The sequence below is a fragment of the Catharus ustulatus genome, chromosome 2 (assembly GCF_009819885.2).
Source record: "Catharus ustulatus isolate bCatUst1 chromosome 2, bCatUst1.pri.v2, whole genome shotgun sequence".
NCBI lineage: Eukaryota > Metazoa > Chordata > Aves > Passeriformes > Turdidae > Catharus > Catharus ustulatus.
The window spans coordinates 29,105,351-29,118,121 of record NC_046222.1 but is presented as its reverse complement, the minus strand read 5'-3'; the positions used below and the strand labels follow the sequence as shown (position 1 = coordinate 29,118,121).

General features: G+C 39.3%; 1 protein-coding gene across 1 annotated transcript; it reads right to left on the bottom strand.

Annotated features, from left to right (window-relative positions):
- Positions 1-2,281: 2,281 nt before the first annotated feature.
- CD86 (CD86 molecule) lies at positions 2,282-12,421 on the bottom strand. The gene is made up of 6 exons (XM_033052532.1): positions 12,214-12,421; positions 12,049-12,098; positions 10,413-10,757; positions 6,509-6,820; positions 4,309-4,446; positions 2,282-3,529 (listed from the first exon to the last, which is right to left on the bottom strand). Exons 2-6 carry the CDS (start codon positions 12,092-12,094, stop codon positions 3,510-3,512), a joined length of 861 nt encoding a protein of 286 aa, XP_032908423.1. The 5' UTR covers positions 12,095-12,098; positions 12,214-12,421; the 3' UTR covers positions 2,282-3,509.
- Positions 12,422-12,771: the final 350 nt, after the last annotated feature.

Genomic DNA, 12,771 nt, shown 5'->3' with positions numbered 1-12,771 from the left:
AATGTCCAAACAATTCACCTGGAAGAGGAAAAGTGCCCTAAGACATACTTGCCATGGTGTACTTTGTTAATAGCAATCTCCTCAGAAGTAACTGTAGAACATTCTGGAAATGCAACACTCCGCTGTTGCATGACTTGTTAATCATAGGGAAATATTGCTTGTTGGAGTAGCACTGGGTGGCATTAAGGAATTTTCAGTAAAACTATCTGACTTTCCTCTTCGCCAATGACCTGTGTGCTAGGAGCAAGTGTACACTCAGCGAGTTTTAAGATGATAAAAGGCTTGGAGGAGTGGACCCAGTTGTGTGAGTGGCCATCCTGAGGGGTCTCAAGAGGCTGGAGAAATGAGCAGAGAGGAGCCTCCAAAAAAATCTAGAGAAATCCTAAGTCCTGCACCTTGAGAGGAATAGCCTCATGCACAGATACAGGCTGGGGCAATCCATGTGGAAAGTAGCTGAGCAGAAAAGGACGGGGATGGCCTAGTGGACAAGCTGAAGATGAGGCAGCAGTGCGCCCTCGTGGCAAAGGTGGCCAACAGTGTCTGGTCTGCATCAGGGAAAGCGTTGGCAGCAGGCTGAGGCACATGGTCCTGCCCCTCTAATCAGCACTGGTGAGGCACCATCTGGAGTCCTATGCCCAGTTCTGGGCTTCCCAGTATGTGAGAGACATGGACATACCAGAGAGAGAAGGACTACAAGGATGATTAAAGGACTCGAGCATCTCTCATCTAAGCACAGGCTGAGTACATCGGGGCTGCTCAGCGTGGAGAAGAGAAGCCTCAGAGAGACCTCCTGACTATGTACAAATGCCTGTAGGTAGGGTGCAAAAGAGGCTGAGCCAGACTCTTTTGAGTGGTGCCTAGTGACAGCCCAAAGGTAATAGGCACAAACTGAAGCACAGGAGATTCTCTCTGAACACCAGGAAATCCTTTTTACTGTGAAGAGTGACTGAGCCCTGCACCAGGTTGCCCAGATATGCTGTGGAGTTTCCCTCCTTGGAGATATTCACAAACTGTCTGGACATAGACCTAGGCAACTTGCTCCCTGCTTGAGCAAGAGGGTTGAATTGGACAATCTCCCTAGATCCATTCCAATCTCAGCTACTAGGTGATTCAGTGCTGGTTGATCAGCGAACCTGAAGCAAACTATCACAACTCTGATTCTGATAACAGAATTTTACATTAGGGCATTGGACGCGAGTTTGACACACCTTTGCCATTTCTTTGTTAACATTTTCTGAAATATTCAAAATATTTTGCCTAAAAATAAAGGAATGGTGGTTTTGAGTGAAGCTGTTCCATGCTGTGGTACACAGTGGGCATACACACTCTTTCATGTGCTTGCCACATTGATGGAGTCACTAACTGATTGAAAGCTGCCAAAGAAAGAAATGAAGTGTGAGGTGATAGTCTGGAAATCTGAATGCATTTGTATGGAAGACAGAAATGCCAGCACATCAGCCATGCTTTTCTTGTGCCTTGTTACTGTGCTCATTACACCTGCTAGTGCAGAGGAGTAATGTGTTTCAACACACAGAAACAAATTAAGATTTTCCCTGAAGCCCATCTGCTTTTCTCCCCCTTAAATCTTTACCTGCAGGAAGGAATTAGACTTGATTTAAGGGAAAGAATAGAGGAGGTAGAGAAACAGAGCAGTTAATAGAAGGAGGTTGGCAGCCTAAAGCAGAGGGGTGGCAAGGGAGAAAACAAACAACTTCACTAATTAGGAACAAATTAAGGATGGAAGGGTCAAAGGATAAACCTTACCCACCATGTTGCTTTTTCCACTAGTTATAGCTGCTGATGTACCTATCATATGTACATAGGTACATATGAAACGTCCAGTTGTGCCATTCTCAGTCATTGCAGCAATACCTTTTTTATTCGTTTGCTTCCAAGAAGTAATTCTGGAAATGTTTCCTCTCCGAGAACACCAAATGTTGGTATTTCCTAACATGATGCTTTAATGGAAGGAGAATAAAAACAGCAACAAAGACATATCTTTTAATCTGTCATTAAATAAGTTTGCTAGAAAGTATAACTTTTACAAAAAATTAAAACCTTTACCTTCTAATAACATTTGAATTATATTAATCTGAATGAAAATATTTGGAATGTTAGTGTAATAGCTTAATAAACTGACTCCCAAATATTTTAGCGAACTCAAAAGGACATGCATTTCTCTCTCACACTTGAAAATGGAGTAAAAATTGATGCGGAATCTAGCAACTCACATAATTTAACAGAAAAGAATACCCAAGAACACCCAACAACTGTAGAGTATTTATGTCCCCAGACTGCAACTCTGAGCTGAAATTTGTCTTGAGAATATGATGCTAATGTCCCTGCTCTTCTGAAAGTGTCAGACCTACAAACACAATCAAGATCTCAGAATTTTGTCTCAATTCTGCTGCATTCTTCTTCCTGAAAGACGTCAGTGCTGTCGAAGAATATAAATTGTGGAGATCATACAATATTGGAGAACTGACACATTTTGAGCAAAATAAAGGATCTTTTCTGAAAGATAAAACTCCTTCCTATGGCTGAACATACCGCAGCGTATGAATTGCTCTATCATCAAGGTCTGAAGTAAAATTAAGAAGGGAGAACAGTCAACCAAAAAGGAACATGACATATGTAATATTTTTTCATTATCTACTCAGCCTAATTTTATATGGTTAGATATACACATATTATACATCATGCTATTCTTTTCTATCCCTGCATCCACCTGAACAACTGTTACTGTTCTCAGTCAGAGTACAGAGGAACAAAATGTGGAGGTACTAACTGCCTGAACATATTAAGTTTGGATGATTTATATATAAAAAAGGATGTTAATCACAAATTGTGTTTAAAGCAAGTATTTCCTTTTGATTATTTCTAGTTTCAAATGCTTGATACTTTTCTCAGAAGGTGGGGAAGTGCCCTGAAGTTCCTCTTTCTGATGTGAAGCTTTACAAGGAAGTTACAAGTACAAAGCTACAGTGGCTCTGCCAAAAGCCTTTATGGCTCATGGTTAGGCAGGAGGTTTGAAACTACATGATGTTCAAGGTCCCTCCCAGCCCAAGTCATTCTATGATTCCATGGTTCTATGGGTAATAGCCTACCTCTGATTGTGTTTGCAGTGATAGTTATGATTCACAGATTGCACCTTAACTCTTTCTATTTCTGAGACATTCTGTGACCCATGTAGCTCTGCTTTCTCCATTGACTCTCAGGATTTTACATGGTCACAGTGCATAATAAAATATACAACAAAAAGGTCGTCATGCAGACAGGTAAAGCATCATATTTACTACCATTCTGGAGCAAAAATAAAAGCAGAGAACACCAGGAAGTAGGTTTCAGCCATTACACAGAAGTGCTGCATTTTGTTCTGTAGGGCTTCTGGGGAGGATTCTTGTACTGGCAGAACCTTTAAAAACATGAGAGCTCATGCTTTGCTGTGTGCAGAGGTGGTTCCCAGTCAGCAGTCTGGCTGATGGTCACAGTTTCAAGCTGGATAGCTTCTAGACTGCTAGACTGTCACCTAGAATAAATCAATATGTGATTTAAAGAAATGCAAAAAATAAAAAATAGCTGTAAAAGGGTTCATAGTAAATGTCCAGTTATCTTAGAATTTGAGAAAAGAACAAGGTGGGGCTCAGGACCCTTGGCTCTATAGGGAAACAGGACTGACTGAGAAATGTATTTCCCTCTTGCTACACGGAAAATAGATTGTGATGTCAGCATGATTCAGTGCCGAATAAATTCTGGACTGCTGAGAACTAGTCTCAGAACAAAATAGAGAAATGAAATGCCAAGATCAAATTCTGTTCCCAGTACAAGATGATTCTTTCAGCCCAGTGTGTGGGCAGCTTGTGGTGGAGCAATGCCTCGACTGTTCAACTCTGTGATGATAGACATCCTTCTGTGCACTTCATGTAAGTTCATCTCATCCCTGCGCCAACTCCACCTTTCTTATAAGTAGTGATAAGCAGGAAAAATTTATATAGTTCAGTGACTTTAGGAGCCAAATCTACCCCAAACCCTGAAAAAAGGAATGATGAAACTACAGGAAAAGGTGGTAAGCTGGTGCTATGGGAGTCTCACAAAGCACAAAAGAGGGAGAAATGCATTCCAGGATGAGACAGGATAAAGATGCTTTGACTTGCAGGATGGAGTAAGTTGTTACAGGAACTAAATTGTGCTAGGAAGGTCAGCTTAAGTATAACATGAAACCTAACTTTCTGTCAGCAGCTTGAAAGTAGATAAAGGGATGATAATCAAGGGTAAAGCCTGTGAGCTGAATGACAGGTAGTAACTTACTTTGGTTGGTAGACAAGATATTTCTGTTCTTCTTTAATATCACAAAACCCAGAAGTGCAGAAGTGATCAGTACAACCACAGCTATAAGTGGGCCAAAGAAATTTATCTCTGTTTGCTTCATTTGATTGTCTGGTATCTCTGAATAAGAAAACAGAAGATACACATAGCAAAGATTTAATTTGGTGACAATTACTTTAAATGCTCTATCCCAAAGTTACATGAAATAGAAGTTTAATTGAGGACCTTGGCATCCTTTTTGCTTTAATTGTATCAATAAATCACTATCCACATAGTTTTACTTCCATTTCCAATAACTAGTGAAACTATCTGGTGTTACTGGTCACTTCAACAGGAGTAAAGCAAAGCACTCTTTCTGAGGTTTGGGTAACATGCGAAAGATCAGCAACTTAATTCATACAAGAGCCTATGAGGCAGCTACTGTGCCAATGCTGCTCTGTGCTGCCATGCAAGTTGGAAGAACCTGGAACATGTTACTGCTTGGTGTCTGCTGGAAATGATGGTCAAAGCCTAATGAAATATTGTAAGGGATGTGAAAGTAGCAGGGAATTCAAAGGACTTTCCCTCTATTTCTGGTTTTTGTGTTTTTGAGGTTTTGGTTGGCAGGGTTAGCAGCTGATAGAGCTTCAGTTATTGCCAAACAAAACTTACATTTGTGTGGAGTTCCTGGTTTCTTACCCACCATCACTGCTTGTCAGGTATCTATTTTCATAAGCCAGAGAGGAGAGAAGAATTGTAGAAGGAAGAGGAAGATTCAGCATTATAGCTAAAATAACCATTTCAAGACTCTTGAGCAACGTGCAGAGCTGAACAAACATTAGAAGACTTCTGGATTGTACTTTAATAGTATTTAAAAGTCCTAGAATGCAAAGACATCAGAGGCAGTTTGTCATACGTGGTGCTGATAATTTAACCCTTTAGCTAAATTTATATTGAGGAAAATGCACTGTGGAACTTTTTCAGAATAAGTGGCAAATTTATTTTACATCTGCAGTAGTAAGGTGTATGCTTATACTACATACGACATATGACATTTCCTGTAATGCTACCATTCCCTCTTGGCTCCTTGTTCCTTTTAACTGAAGCACAGTTCTCCATCTTCAGCATTGTCTAAAAGAGACATGTGCAAGCCAAAGGAACTTATGACCAAAGTGTGAATTGGCTTCATTTTGATGTTTTTGTGCCATAGCTTACAAACAAAAACATGTGAAAAGTAGTTGTCCTGGTCCAGAAGATAAATAAAATACTGCTTTAGTTTAAAGAAAGGATCAGTCATGTGTAACCTTGAGATAATCTGGCAGTAAAGTCAAAACGGAACTCAGGTCCCCAGCTTCTTCTTGCAAGAGGTGTCTGAAAAAAGACACAATCTCAGAGAAGAAAAATCCCCAAATAGTCATTTTGGAATGTGTACTTCATTCTACCAAATGTTATGAAAACCACCAGGAATGCTTCTAATATTAGTCCAAGTTTCATGGTCTTTACACTTAAACTCAGCACAGTCTATTTGGCAGTTTGTGAGCCAAATATGGTCCATGGGACTCTTCTGGTTAGCCTTGTGCCTCTTTCCTAAGGAATGATTAAGAACAGCAGCTAAAGCACTTTAAACCAGCAAAAGCAGTTTAGTGAAAAACCACCTCTTTTACTATCAGAGTAGTCAAACTCTGGAACAGTTTGCTGAGAGAGGTTGTGGAATCTTTATCCTGGGTGGCATGTAAAATTCAACTGGATAAGGTGCTGTGCTACGTGTTGACCCTGCTCTGAGCAGTGGCTGAACTATATCATCTGCAGATGCCTCTTCCAACCTCACCAGTTCTCTGATTCTGTGAAGTGACAACCTCTCGCAACAGCTGTCACCTCCAGAGACAGGTTGCTGGCTGATTCAGACTCTTAGATTGTTTTGTTGCTACTGCAGCATCTTCCAGGGAGGGGTTCAATAGGGCTGTGTTCTGGATTCTGTGGTAATTCCTTCTCTATGCCCTCTCTCTGCTGTAATAAGATTTCCCATGTGGAAAAGAGAGGAAGTTCAGTGGTGAACAGGATGGAGAACATACAACCACCCTTTTAACCAACTTCTACTCCTATTTAGAGTTTATTCCCTGCCTTGACCATGCTGTTGTCTGTGATCAGTTTTGCTGCCTCCTCCTACCCATGCAGAAATTGGAATGGGCAAATGGAGACTCACCTATGGCCAATGGGACTGAGACAAGGCTTCCCAGCTGCTCCCTAAGGTGGAGCAAACAGCTGATATTAGTGTGGCTTTTCTCCGGAACCGGGATATTCAGCTTGCTGGTAACATTGTAGAGCTTTGTCACAGCATCCTGTGAGATATCCATGTGAGCCGTACTGCTGTGTGTTATGTTCTCATATGAAATTAGCCAAGTCATCTCCTTGGGCTCTGGATAACCTCCACCGGAAGAACAGGAAAGATTCAAGTATCCGTTGGGCTTTAGTTCCCCGGAGTGCAGTTCTGCTATCTCAGGTTGACTATAGTTGGCTGAAATAAACCAAAGACAAAGCATCATGAGCCAGCCACACCACATTTGTGACAGCCCCTGCCAGTTATTTAAGGTTTTCAGGTCTAAACAGTTTTCTCCAGGCAGACAATGTGCATTCCAAGAAGGGATTTCTATGGCATTTTTTTGGTGTGTATGTAGACTTGCTACTTCTTGTTCTCAGGGTGTTTCAAGGATGCAAGTCTGATCAGCCAGATAATGGGTCTCTGTCTGTCCCACCTCTTTTAGACACATTAATACCTCAGAATAATGAAACCTGGCCTGCTCATACATAAGGACTTAAGCAGAAAATGGCAAGGGACCACAATGCTCCTTACCTTTAGCCTCCTGAATAGGTAAGGGAGAATTGTCTGAGAGAATTCAGATGAGCTAAGTTCAGAGTGCAATGCTGTCTTAAGTAGAAATATCCCTGATTTCTGTCAGTATAGTAAGTAAACATCACCACTTTGTGGTAGGGTTCCTTTAGTTTAGGTTTTCTGATGGAAATGACTATAGCATAAGGGCTTTTTATTTTGTGTCATTGAGTACTCATCACAATCAATGAAAAACACACCTTTTGGTTTAAAAAGTCAAGTTTCCCATGCAAGAAGTAGTGAAACAGGATTGGGAAGAACTATTTAAACATAAAATATGAATGATAAATGAATGCTTTTAACCAGTACTCTCTCATAATTAATCTATATATTCCCAACCAGGATTTGTTTGGTTAGAAGTTCGTAGTAAAAATAGTAGACTATGAAAAAAAAGAAGGAGGGAATGTTAATATAATATTGACCACAAGTTGGTATATAGCAAGTTAAAAAAAAACAACAAAACAACCTCCCAAAAATCAGAAATAAATCCCAAGAAATAGACTCCAGATTTCATTGAAAATGCTTCATTATTTCAGGGCCAATAGGACTAAAGACACTATGGAGAAATATTGGAGAAGAGAAAAGGGGTTCTTAGGAAATTGTGAGTCTTAAGATGGTCTCAGACTTCTGCACACACACTCAATGTGTGTGAACAAGGATCTAGTCCTTGCCCTAGAGAATTCTTAATATGAATAAATGAAGTAACATGATGTTGCTTTTATTTTCGCTATCCTAATACACAATGTGTAGGATTTAGCTCAGTCACTTAAATCCCCCCAGGAGTCGATAGATATGAATTCAAAATGGAAAAAGTCCCACCTTTTTTATACCCCATAATTTAGTTAATTTGTCCCTCAGAAAAGCTCAGGATCTGACTTATTTATCTGACTGCTGTCAGACTTCTGGTCTGGAGTATTTATTCTCTCCTTGGTATTTTATAGGAATGGCAGGAACATAATTAATGGCTTTGAAACTTGCCACAACATCCAAGTGATTTAAGGGCTTCAATCTTATTGACAGTAAGCAAGTGGAAATAGTGGAATATACTCTGAACTTCTCTTTTATAGCTTCTGGAACCTCAATTTACTGAAAAGTGATGCTGGCTGCATGCAGGGTGTGGGTTATGTATATGGGTTTTGTGTTTGTTAACAGAAAAGCACATTTCAGGAAGACTTCTGTATTTAAAGATAGTGTCTTCCAAAAAAAGCCTTGGGATAAGATTAAGTAATTCAAGAGATAGCAGTCCATCAAGCCCTTAATATTTTTCTCAATAGCTTAATCACTTTGTTCTATTTTCTTAAGTGACCATCTGGCTTACTTCCTTCCAGATAATTAGCCGTTAAATTATTATTTTTCAAATATTCAGTAGTTAACATGTATTTTAGGTTCCCACATTCTGGAAACAAAACTCTTCTTATTATAAGGTTAAAAAGTAATCAGACTGTTGTTTTAATGTTTCTAGTGATTGTATCTTTTCCAATTCTACTTGAGCTTTTTCCATACATTTCAGTTTTTCAACATCCCCTTTAAAACAAGCAACTGTAAGTCTCTCTTATGACATCATTTCAGTCTCAACACTTTGAGTAGCGCATATTTTGAAACAGCTTCCCTAGTCTCACCTACTTCCCTTATTGATCCATCCAGAGGAAACACTGCAGGCATGCCACAACAGCAGACTTTCCAGTTAAGCTGCTTGTCACCATGGCCCCTACTTTGCATTTTTAAGAGACAAAGTTTTCCACTGTGAAGCCTTCCTTTTTTTTTTCTGGAGAAGGATCTGAGTCTGTTTTTATATAAGTCATTGTGGCTGTATGAAATACATCTAACATACATATAGAATCCAAGAATCTCTTGAGTTGGAAGGGATCTAGATAGCTTTGTGTAACTGTTCTGTCATTCTTGAACAGCCCCCAGTTTTTCTTATGCCCATTTTAAGTGGGACATGCCAAACTACAAAAATCCCCTCTATATATGCTATGAGATCTAATAAAAAAGCAGCATGTAAGCAGAGGTACATTTCAATATTTGCAATTTTCCTCTAATTATTTTGAAGAGCTTGAGTTTCTTTAAAATATGGTTTTATACTGCTCCTTCCTTTGGGAGTTTATTAAATGGAGAGTAATTTGGAAGGAAGACAACAGCACATTGTTCAAACAGTCATCCTAAGCTAAATCTTAAATGGTGTAGAAGAATTTTAGTCCTTAGCATGAGATATCTGCAACATGCTGCTCAGATTTTGGCTAAGCTGATAACTGATTGAGCTGTTTGAATTGACTGAGCATTTGATGCTAAACATCTTAAACTGAGGGTCTTGATACTGAGTGCACATTGTGAGCTTCTGAGTTCCAAATCCTCAAAATGCTTCTCCAGTAGATCCTGGGAGAATCAAAATTAGCAATCTATGTTTTCTATCTGTGGATCAAGGGAACACCAGCTAGTACCACAAAGCTAAACAGGGTCAATTATCTTGGTACCCTGCTTTTGGCTGCTGTTAAACTTGGCCTGTTCTATTTCAAAGTTGTATGCTGAAGCCTGAAAACACCAGTGCAAGTTAGAAGCTGTTTTATTAAAGACTAGCACTATCACAGTGGAAGACAGAACACAGGCATAAGGATAAAGATTATTAATAGAATAGTTTAAAATAGAGAAATATTAGGATTATATATTAGGAATTAAAAAAAAATGTGAAAAATATGAAGAAAACACTGGTGCCTGACTTCCATTTCCCTGTTAAAAGATTTACTGACTTTTCCTCTGATTACAAAAAATTCACTGATGCAAAACATCAGGTTGAATCTCATCAATGTATGTATGCAATTTTTTTCAGAGGTGTTTTCTGCCTTCCTTTAACTAAACATATGAATTTCTACTCCTCCATGTGAACTGTTCTTTTCTTTATTTTCCCTGTGATTTATATGATCATATAATAGCTGTATGTTTGCAGAGATCCTGTCATGTTTCAATTCTAATTTGCCACAAAGTTGATAACTACTGCTACTTTTAATAGAAGGTAGTTTGTCAGATGCAAATAAACAAGTTTGTTTTCCAGAGTCCTAAAAGCCATAAAACTTGGAGGAAGCAAGTCTCTTACCCATCTATAGAAATTCCGCTCCAGAGCAGTCACATTTTCAGGGCCTTGGAGACAGGACCTATATTTGTGGACTGAAAAAAATCACAGAGAATCCCACAGACCAGATGGCAATTGGAAGAGATTACTTACCAATGATGTGTAGTGAGCACTCAGATTTGTGTATGACCTCTGTTGATCGTTCAGTTATTTTTTGCATAATAATACACTGATAGAGTCCCTCGTCCTCAACTCCTGCATTTAGCAACTGCAAGGTCCATTTGCCCGTGTCCACCTTGGTACGATTTATATATTCAGGACTAAGGTTCTCATGTTTTTCTTGGCCATAATATACTTCATGCACCACTTTAATAGTGTCTTTTTGCCAAAAAATTACTAAATTGTTTACATCAATTTTCTGAGAGTTTGGAAAATGGCAGGATAGGTGTACAGTGTGATGGAGAAATGCCTTCACCAGATGCACACTGGCAGCAATACCTTAGACAGAGAGAGAGAAAAATTAAGTTTTCCACCAGCTACAAAAGAATGCCAAGTTTTACTCAGAGACCCAACACTTAACAACAATGGAAATTAAAATGCCAGCATTTAGACACAAATTCTCCCACTAGGTATGACAGGACACACAGTTGTTCAAACTGATTCATTTAGTCTTGTAGAGTTCAAGTAATAAAACTGTTTCTTATTTTTCTTCCTATATTTTACTTTCCAAAGAAGGCCTACCACACGGATATCATGAGCATCTATATTTTAGAAGACTTATCTGCAGGCCAAAGATCCAAACAATTCTTGCTTGCAGAATCCTGAGTGTAATGAAATTCTGCCACAAAGATAGTTGCATAATTTCTGTTTAAAAAGTTGAATTAATTCTCCTAAGAAAATAACGCAGCATTAAATTCTGGAAGAAACAGTGAAGTGCACACTGTGTGGTAAATGTGAGTGTCTAGGGAATGCATGACCAGAAGGTCAGAAGCAGGTGAACTCTTTCAGTCTCAATGAAGAATTAATCTAAAGTTTAATGACAAATTAAATGTCAGATTTAACTGTTCTGTAATTAATTTAGAATTTAATGACAGAGTAAATGTCAGATTTAACTGTTCTGTTGCTGATCTTGTTAACAGAAATGGTGAATAAACACAATTATGCCTTCATGCAAAGAAAGGATGAAGTGCGCTACAAAAGGGATGATTTTTCTCCTGCTTTTCCCTGTGCATGGGTCCATTATTACGAATAGTGGTGGTCTGGGGGGACCGTGATTTCTTGGAATAAGAAATGCAGCCCTCTGTCCCAGAAGACACAAGCATCTCTGCTGTGTTCAAAAAGGAGGAGAAGATTTATAGTGTCTCTCCTGTTGCAAAGTTTTGACTATTCTTCCAGAACACCAGACTGCAAAATGATCTCTGTGGCCACCTCAAACTCCAGTTGCCCCATATCAAACCGCCAGTTTTCAGTTTAGTACTGTTCTTCTGTATAATGCACACAGGTGATACACACACGTTTTAAAGACAGGTTTAAATTGATAATTTAAGAGCAACATAAAATAAGTGTAATGTAAAGATATAAAGTTGAAGAGAGAAAGTACTTACTATATATATTTTATAGAGTCCCTGCACACAATTTAAATACATGTCACATAGGCTATATGACCTTGATGGTGCAATGGAAGTGATTAATACTACTAAGGAATTACCTTCTTGGTGGATGAGAAAGTATCACATAGCAGGACACAAACAATCAAAACTGTTTTAGCAATTAAAAATCTGCCTTTTACCTGGGAGAAATATCACAGCACAAAGGAAGAATATGCAGACCTCCATGACACTGTAAGAAGGAAAGGAATAAATATATTAGAGGTTGAAAATACTCCAGTACTCGCAAAGAAGTGGTGAAAAGGAAGTTTCAGCAAGAGAGATAGTATTGAGAAAGTTAATCTCACGTTTTTCCATAGACCGGGGCAAGGGCTTCTGTGTGTTTCCCAGCCTTTAGCAACCACAACTAGCATGCCATGGCAGATCTCTGGTTTACAGAGAGGGTGATGCAGAAGATTACTGCAGACTGTGTATGCCATGGGAGGAACAGATTGTCCCTGAGGTCCAAAGGGCGAGACAAGTACCCAAAATGCCTGGAGCAGAGGAAAGAGGAATGGGGAGCATGCTTGGCCTGGCAGTGTGGGGAAGAAGATGAGGAATTGAAAGTAGAGGGGGAGGAGAGCTTGACGAAGAAGGAAGAGGCGGGGGAGACATCTCAGTGGGGGAGGTGGGGGAGATGTCAGCTACCAGAAGTGATGAAGTGTGTGATCTTCAGTTTTCTGACAGGAACCTATCATGAACAACAGCAAAGGATAACATAGAGAAATCTGATGGTATATGATACAGAGAGTTGATGGTAAACAGCACATAGCTCATGGTAAAAAAAAAAAGTTTCTCTTTAGAAAACAAGAAAAAACACCTATGTCATATCTCCGAAGCAAAACACCTCTCTGGCTGCTTGGGTT

Bases quoted from the DNA above. Each gene is read 5' to 3' on its own strand.
- CD86 (XM_033052532.1), bottom strand. From the start codon at position 12,094: ATGGAGGTCTGCATATTCTTCCTTTGTGCTGTGATATTTCTCCCAG. The intron at 10,758-12,048 runs GTAAAAGGCAGA...TCTCTGTCTAAG, and splicing joins TGCTGTGATATTTCTCCCAG to GTATTGCTGCCAGTGTGCAT. The intron at 4,447-6,508 runs GTGAGTCTCCAT...TTTCTTATTCAG, and splicing joins CTCAGTCCCATTGGCCATAG to AGATACCAGACAATCAAATG.